Source organism: Malania oleifera, chromosome 3 (assembly GCF_029873635.1).
Source record: "Malania oleifera isolate guangnan ecotype guangnan chromosome 3, ASM2987363v1, whole genome shotgun sequence".
Lineage (NCBI taxonomy): Eukaryota > Viridiplantae > Streptophyta > Magnoliopsida > Santalales > Ximeniaceae > Malania > Malania oleifera.
In genome coordinates this window covers 10,623,016-10,631,733 of record NC_080419.1, presented here as the reverse complement: position 1 = coordinate 10,631,733, position 8,718 = coordinate 10,623,016, and the positions used below count along the sequence as shown (strand labels likewise).

At 31.0% G+C, this 8,718-nt stretch overlaps 1 protein-coding gene across 2 annotated transcripts; it reads right to left on the bottom strand.

Annotated features, from left to right (window-relative positions):
* Positions 1–5,821: 5,821 nt before the first annotated feature.
* On the bottom strand, positions 5,822–7,208 carry LOC131151572 (uncharacterized). 2 transcript variants are annotated; one of them, XR_009135720.1, is made up of 3 exons: positions 7,064–7,208; positions 6,519–6,847; positions 5,822–5,962 (listed from the first exon to the last, which is right to left on the bottom strand). XR_009135720.1 is itself a non-coding variant. In XM_058102813.1 (2 exons), the coding sequence occupies exons 1-2, from the start codon at positions 7,119–7,121 to the stop codon at positions 6,555–6,557; spliced, it is 351 nt and encodes a 116-aa protein (XP_057958796.1). In that variant the 5' UTR covers positions 7,122–7,208; the 3' UTR covers positions 6,262–6,554. The 2 variants fall into 2 exon arrangements, 1 of the variants encoding a protein (XP_057958796.1); XM_058102813.1 differs by lacking the exon at positions 5,822–5,962 and having other exon boundaries at positions 6,262–6,847.
* Positions 7,209–8,718: the final 1,510 nt, after the last annotated feature.

Sequence of the window (8,718 nt, the reverse complement as noted above, 5' to 3'; positions counted from 1 at the left end):
ACACTGATATTCAAATTTTCATAATCATATAGATATACAACACAAGCTTTTATAAGCTCAAAAACCATTTCTTAAATTCAATAATTTCCAACACATATTTACCGTGAAGTTCCTGAGAATAGGGAAGATAACCTGCCCATACAGGTAGCTTCCCTCTGCCCTAACACGTTATGCAATCGGGTATGACCACATCTGATACATATCAGGGCACTTATCTTACTCTGTAAGCCCTCAGGCGGAGAGTTTCACTTCGCCTTAATTATTTATGTCATTAACTCACACAGTTCATTTCTCATATTTAACATTCTTTATTTCTCAATTTCCATTCTTTCTTTCATTTTTCATTTTAGCCAATTTTATCATTCTTTCACTTTCCGTTTTCATTTTACTTTTTGGCTCATGAGTATCCTTGGTATCAAATACCAACATCGCGTCTGTAACTCATGGCCACCCTGAGGATCTTTCTATCCACGCCATGCTTCCCCCCATGGTCAAGGTTGTGCGGCCCGAAAGCTGGATCTAACTGCAGTTGGTCGACCCGGTTAGATCAAAGTATCATATCACATATCGCGTCTGTAGTACAATTGACCGGCCTATAACCCTGATCCAGACTCAGGGGGCCCACAACCCTGCAAAATGGCATAGTCGACTGTCACACCACACGCTCCAAGAGTCCGTGTGGTTGCACTAACACCACTAGCAACGGTATTTCATCATCTTGTAATAATATATATATATCGTATTTCACGTATTTTCACATTTTCCCAAAGTACTCATACCAGTAATTTGTACAAACTCATTTCTCATGCAAATAATTTGCACTCACAAATAAATACCACATTTTATTATTTTTCAATATTAGTAATTCACAAAATCTCATTTTTCAGGCAAAACATTTCTACTCACATATAAATACCATATTATATTATTTTTCACTAATCACATCAATAATTCTCATCTCAATATTTTCTCAAAAATTACTTATCGTTATATTTTACACTCCAAAATATCACAATTTAAAATTACTCAAATGCCACACAATTTATCTTATATTTATATCATAATAATTTTCAGACAAAATATCATATGCTCATTTTCACATATTAATTCAAATAATAATTCTAAAAATATTGCTATAATTTATTTCCCTTACCTGAGTTACTGAGAGTCTCGCTAGAACCTCAAATCTTACGCCCTTGGCGCCCGAAATTCACTCTTGCAATTTGCATTTTCCTCAGATTAATTAAACTTTTTTTCCAAAATAATACTCATCTAACCTTCACTAGGCTCCATATACCTCAAATTAATATTTAAACTAACATTTAACAACCTCATTTAATTTTCTGAATTTTTCCTGCGGGTCCCAAAATTACACTCGCGGCGCTCACCCGGGCCCTAAATTCTAAAAATTCTACTTCAACTCCAGATGCTCAACATTTTAGCATTCCTAAATTAATCTTAATTAATTAAAAATAAGCCCCTTGATAACCCCCGTACTCCAAATTTGGGGTTTTACCCACGACAACCCCACGAGAATTTCGTCCCACTAGACTTGTAGAGAATCATCCCTAGATTCTCGTGGTGGTGTCCGTTCGTCAATCAGACTTATAATTTGCAAGAAATTAAAGAAAAAAAGAAAAATGGCTTACCCCAGGAGATACGCCTACGCCGCTCCTACCACTAGTCCGCTCTGGTAGAAATGACGGCAGCGGAGAATGGAGTCTAGTGGTATCTTTTGATTTTCGATTAGGCGAAAATCCGCCACGAAATCGAAGACAAAGGGAGAGAGAATGAGAGGAGAGAGAGAGAGAGAGAGATTACAGGGCTACGCAAGATTTTTTTTTTTTAGTGAAGATGACTCTTGAAGCTTCAGGAGTGAATATAATAATAATAATAATAATAATAATAATATATTTAATTAATATTAATAATAATATATTTTATTAATAAAAATAAAAATAAATTTTAATTATTTTTTCTTATTTATTTTTTATAAATCTGATTATTTATTTATTTTTTATATTTAATTAATATTATTAATAATATATTTTATTAATAAAAATAAAAATAAAAATTAATTATTTTTTTTCTTATTTATTTTTTATAAATCCGATTAATTAATTAATTAATTAATTATTTTTTGGGAATCGATCCACTAATCTTCTATATCCCTTTTTGAAGTTATTACACGAGTCCTCTAATAGGTGCCCATTGTTGCCAAGGGCATAAGCCCCGAAGAGAAAGTTTTAATTGTGGTATCATAGTAAATAAATATTTTTATAGAGCAAGTATAAGAGGAAGTATATACATATACATATATATTATATATATCACAAACACGCACATACACACACAAGTATTTCAGTTACCGTTTACAATTTTTAGTTACAGTTACAGTTACAATTACAATTTACAATTTACAGCTACAATTACAGTTTATAGAAATTTTCATATATTTACAGTTTTTCAAATGTAATGCAAAGTTATAGTATTAAAAGTTTACTAGTACAAAATTATGATACAGTAAAATTCATTTTAACCACACACTGATATAATCTCTCTTACTTACTGAGCGTCGTCTCAATCAAATATTATCTTACATCACAATAATTTTGAAGAATGTACATAAAATCTGGCGTAGTAAGCCCATGGGCGGAAATAGAAAAACAAATTAGATTAAAATTTAATATAATACCAGTTGGATGTGTTTGTATATTTTAGAATTTTTCAGAATGTTAATTTTAATATTTGAGATACATTTGTAATGAAGTTAATTAATACTCTGATATAAAAATATTTGAGATTTATTTACTTCCACTGTAAAGTAGTTATAAAAAATAGCACCTTTGACCCTGTCGAGTTCGGGGCATCACAATAATAGTAGGAGGTAGCAAAACAAGAGGGCCAAATTTTTAGAAGCATTCATTTAATAACATGGCGATTCTTTGAGTTCATTGGAGGGCTTTTAGGTTAGGACTACATAAGGAAACGTAGTTTATTTTTCATTTCATAACCCTTTTCAACTCGATCTCATCAAGCTTTGGCTCAACGCTTTAACAAAAAAATCCCAAATTTTAACCATTAGAATCTCCTCGAAGACATAATATGACTATTTCATACCCTTTTAAGTATCGAGAAGGACTTGCACGCCACAAGAATACCTTACCTTCCATTAAAACTATATTATGTAAGTCGTGTAAATTTGTATAAGCATACGTAGTACAATTTTAATGGGGAGAACATGATACCCCTGTATCAACTAAGGGTCTGTATAATTGTGAAAAATATTTTTTATTTTAAATTTTCAAATAATAAAAAAATATTAACCCATTTTTTCATTTTTACAACATTTTTATGAAATAAATTAATAACAATAAATTAACAATTTTTTGGGTACTATTTGCTTGTGCAAATAGTTAAAGTTTTTTTTTTTAGATAATTACAAAAATGTCATCTTCTTCTTTTTCAAATAATAATAATAATAATAATAATAATAATAATAATGTCATCTTGTTTTCCAACTTTTAAAATTTATTTAGAAAAGTTGAAAAATATCTTTTCATTATTTTTTTTAGGTTTCTACCTCTTACTTTACATATGTGAGCATGTGACTTGGATTTTTAACTTTAATTTTTATGAATTATGTATAAAATTTCTTGTTAATCTACATCAATCTATATAAACCCAAGTTTAAGTCCCTAAATCCATGATTCCAAATACTACCTTACATAAATTTTAAAAAATTGAAAAACAAGTAGTTTTTTTGTGATTAATTTCAAATCAAAAAATAAAAGATGAAAAATTATTTTGTACGTTCAAACAAACTCTCTATCTTCTACGTTGTCAATAAGAATTTTAAAAATTAAAAAAAAAAGGTTAAAAAATAAAAAAAATTTATAATTCTTTGAAAAATTTAAATTTTAAAAATATAAATTATTTTTTGAAACTTTTTCATTCATAATTCTCTCTCAACTTCAAGCAAACAAGATATTCATTAGAGAAACCTATTGTATTCACATGCCAAATTCTCAAGAATACAAAAACTTGGACATGCATGCAACATTTTGCATTTGAAAAATTATTAGATTGATTCGGTGTTTAACTAAATTAGGCAGTTTACTATACACATAATAAAATCATATTAGACTCAATATTGTATATATCTTACATATATATATATATATATATATATATATATATATATTAAATACAGAGTTTCAATATTGAAAGGTACATTGGTATTCTATTTTTGGTCATGCATGCCCACAAATGGAGGAGCTAGCGAAGCTTAGGCCAAGTTTATCTCCACACAAGCCACCGGAATTCAAGGCGGTCGCTGAAAACCACGAAAGGGTCGCTGGTGTTTCCGCGGTTCGAGGTTCATCGCTCGTTGGTCCACAGCAGTCCCTACATATACCCCATAACCCAGCCGAGAAGAAAGATAATCGAGGGCATCGAGAGTTTTCATATCCAAGAAGCTAACTAATTAAGGTGTGAAGAATTGTTGATTGATATCGAAATGGCGAACAAGGTTGCTGCAGTGTTGATCTTGTGCGTGGTTCTGGTGGCTGCGGTTCAGCTGCACCAAACGGAGGCACTGATTGACGAATACGCCTCCTGTTTCAAAGATTGCCACAAGCAGTGCGAGGACGAAGGCAATGGCAACACCTTCTGCGAGATGAAGTGCGACACCGATTGCGTTGCCAAAGAAACTGCCTGTACGTTCATCCATCCTACTTGCTTCCTTCCTGCTTATGTTATATATGATTTTTTCAATTACCTGCTCACCATGCATGCATTCTCATTTCTTATAATGTTTTTTCATGTTAAAAAATACTACAATCCTTTTAAAAAAAAAAATACTACGACTTCCGGAAACTGTGTATCCCGAGAACATCCCTAGACGGCAGACATAGTGCCTATCCTAGGCATGTGTTGTCTCGTTATGATCTCGAGATACAGTCAATATGGCGCCTCATTCTTTGGGCAACCGAATTATTAATTAATTAGCCAATCCAATGGGATAACGAAAAAGATAGGATTAGGTGGGTCTTGCATTATTTTAATGAGTCTAAATATCGATAAAATAGTATATCGATTCCAAATCTTATGTAGAGGAAGTCTTTCTTATAATTATCTCTTTCTAATTTTCCCAATAAAAATTGCATCTCAATTAAAAAATCTCGAATTGTGACATGTATATAATAAAAAAGCTTTGAGTCGGGTAATTGAGAAACCCTAATTGGGGCCATATTATTAATATTAGAATAGAATTTAATATTTTAGAAAAACCAACCTTGTGAAATGTTCTTGATTAGCCACATGGATAAGCTTGGTCGTCATATGAGTCTCGTGCTACTTTATCTAGTCAAAATATCATTCATGATTTTTTTCCATAATGTGGATTATTTTTCTCATTCATTAGTATTGTGCGTTATTCTTATTATTAAGGGTATGTCTAAATTTGTAAATTCGTGCTTGTATTTGTGCAGCCAAATTAGGCATGACTAATTGAGCAAGCTGGTTCGGTGGATGATGCCTTCAATTCACAATAAGAGAGCGAAGTGTGTGACAATATTTAATTAATTGGAGGAAATTTTATGTATTCTCTTTAATTACAGCATGTAAAGTCATGTAATCAAATGATCCATTCATTTGTTTTTCTTTCTTTTGTCCTTATATATGTATTAATTTCACATCGCTCCAAAATACTTATTATATTCCTATTTCTTTCTTAATTTCTTTCCTTTTTTTTTTTTGGCTCAGGCCACAAGCTACTTAGAATAAGAAACCAAATAATAATGTTTCTTACGACACATTCCGATGATTACAATTTGAAAATTTCATTTTAAACGTGTAATTAACGTACATACTTCAAATCCCTTGAGAGTTGAGAGCAAGTAAGGGGGTAATGCGATGACAAATGGACTATCTCCGATTGTGTAGCATATGCTCCAACAGACTGAAAAAAAGAAAAGCAAATTGAATCAATAAAAATCGATCAGGCCTCCCACTGTCTACAACATCCAAATTAGGGGAAGAAATTCAAATTCCGAAGCAAGAAAAATTTAAAATAACCAAAATAAAAGAAGAAAAGGTACGGCCGGACCTGTTCATTTGTTGAAAAAAATTTTAATCTTGTCCTTTTATATCTTCAAATACTTACAAAAATGTCACTTTATTTTTAAGTTTTCAAGATTTATATAAAAAATCTAAAAGAATAATAGAAACTTGTTTTCCAACTAACTTAATTTCCTATAAAAATTTCCATAACGCGACTATTATTATTAAAAAACATCTTCTACAAGTAACAATGACTAAATTTCATCTAAAGACTCCAGTCATCATCGCATCACATTGGACACTATGGTGCGGTATCAAATTCGAGAGTAAAAGTTGTTCGTCCATTGACGCACTCTTGGTAATTCACTGGCATAATGCCTTAAGAGAAAATTTAACCTGTGACCTTAGGGAATCGAATTAGGAGATGGTATAATTAGAGAGTACTAAATACAAACCCAGAGAGAGGGAAAGAGAGATCATGAAGGTAGAGGCTAGACGGGGAGAGGGATAATGGGACATCCAGAAGGAAGTGTACAAATGATATTGTGAAAGACACAAATGCATTGGCCATCGGCAGTGCAGTTGGCGAGGAGGGTTCCATTGGAGCCAGTCTTACAGGGAGCGCAGGTTCGTTCACACCATTGTTGGTCTGCACATTCACTCGCAGCCCATGTTCCGTTGCACAGTATTAACCCTACCTCCTCCTCCATCTTCCTCACATTCTCCTCATCTCCATCCCATGATCTCCAGAACCCATCAGTATTACTCTTCCCCATCATCGTTCCTAGTGCAAACATAATTCATATGTATCTATATTTCAATTCATTCAATTTCTTGCAAGTGTGCGTAATTATGAAATGGTATGAATGTTAATTCATTTATACAAAGATAATTCATATACATGCAGGCATGATTTGTGCTGCTGGAAGTTGGATTAATTATTAACATATATGCACCCTTTAATTAGAACAATCTACGAGCTCAGTAGTATGATATATACCTGAGGAGAATGATAGTGCAAGGAGAAGCAGAAGATTCAGATAAAAGAGCTTGGCCATCTTCCTTTGCAGCAGAGAGTGACAGCCAGATTGAGTTGATCATGAGATGGTGATCAGTAGATGGGTAGGAATATTTATGTGGGAAGCTCGTCTCTAATGGCTATTTATAGAAGAAATCATTAATTATGTTAGCTCACTTACAGGGGCATCACGGTTTAGATAATCAGACAAACTCCTACTACTACCAAGGATTTGTCATTGGAGGCATTGAAATGAAAGGAAAATAAGAGAAAAATGCATATTCACTATATTTTCTTTCTACAGAAAATATTATTAAAAATAGAAAATTTTATTTTAATATAATTAAAAGTAAAAAAAAAAAAAAGGAAATGCTAATAGTGTGTGTAAAGTCAAATAAATTTTTTTTAATATGATTCAATTTTTTTTAAAAAAAGTTAATGTTAATTATGTGTAAATTCAAAATTTTATATAACCAAATATAAAAAAACAGATTGATTCAAATTTTCTATTTCTTCTAATATTTTTAAAATTTTAGTCAGGGTTTAAAAAATTTAATTGGTTCTTTACAACGTTGCACAATCAAACCACTTGACCTAGTAATTTTTTCCATTTTAGGTGCCATTAATGTGGTAATAAATGAACATTAATGATCAAAAGTTAGATTTTCTGTTGTAATATTTGTAGTTTAGAATATAATTAAATAAAATGAAATTGATGAAATATTATCTCGATTTTTACATATTTTTACTAAAATTTATCATTTCATTCAAGTATACTGCTGAAGAAAATTAAAATTCTCTATCATACCTTCTTTGTAATTATGAAGATTTTTATTAAGAAATTAAGGTTATGTTTAATTTTAGAAAATATTAAGAATATGATAGTTATAATAAAAGAATTTTATATTTTACGAAAACAAATATTCTCACTATAAAACAAAATAACAACGCAATTTTTATGAATCTATTGGCCAATTTTATCATGAAAGTATATATATATATATATATATATATATAATATTTAATTATATTTTTATTTTATAATATCCTATTTTAAAACATAATTATTTTATGAGTTAAATGTAAGCTGAGGAAGTATTTGTGCATTTAATGCAATGGTTACCATTAATGGGAAGTCACTTAAAACAAAAATATCAGTAAATATCGATCTATGAATAAAAGATCAATACTTGAAGAAACAAATATATATTTTATTTTATGAGACAGTCTATGCATTAATGTTGATGTGCATCTATTAATGCATTAAATATCATGTCAGTTACTTTGATGGTGTTTCACTCTCATTTAATTGATGGACAAATTTTGGTGTACCAAGAACTTCGTCAAGAAAAGGAGTAGAGTTGGATGAGCTAAGAGCGTCAGGACACCCGGAATAAAAAAAAAAAAAAAAAGAATAGAGCTACCTGACACTGAGAGATGCCTGGGGGATGAAATCCGGGGAATGAAAGTCACTTGTCCATTGATGCATCCTTAATAATTCATCGGGTAAACTCTCAAGATGGTATCAAACCCGTCACCCTTACTACTTGAACCAACCCCGCTAGGCGTATATTTTATTTCTCTATATACAAATATGGATAACTTGTATGGTGGTACAAATTTACTATAAGATTATT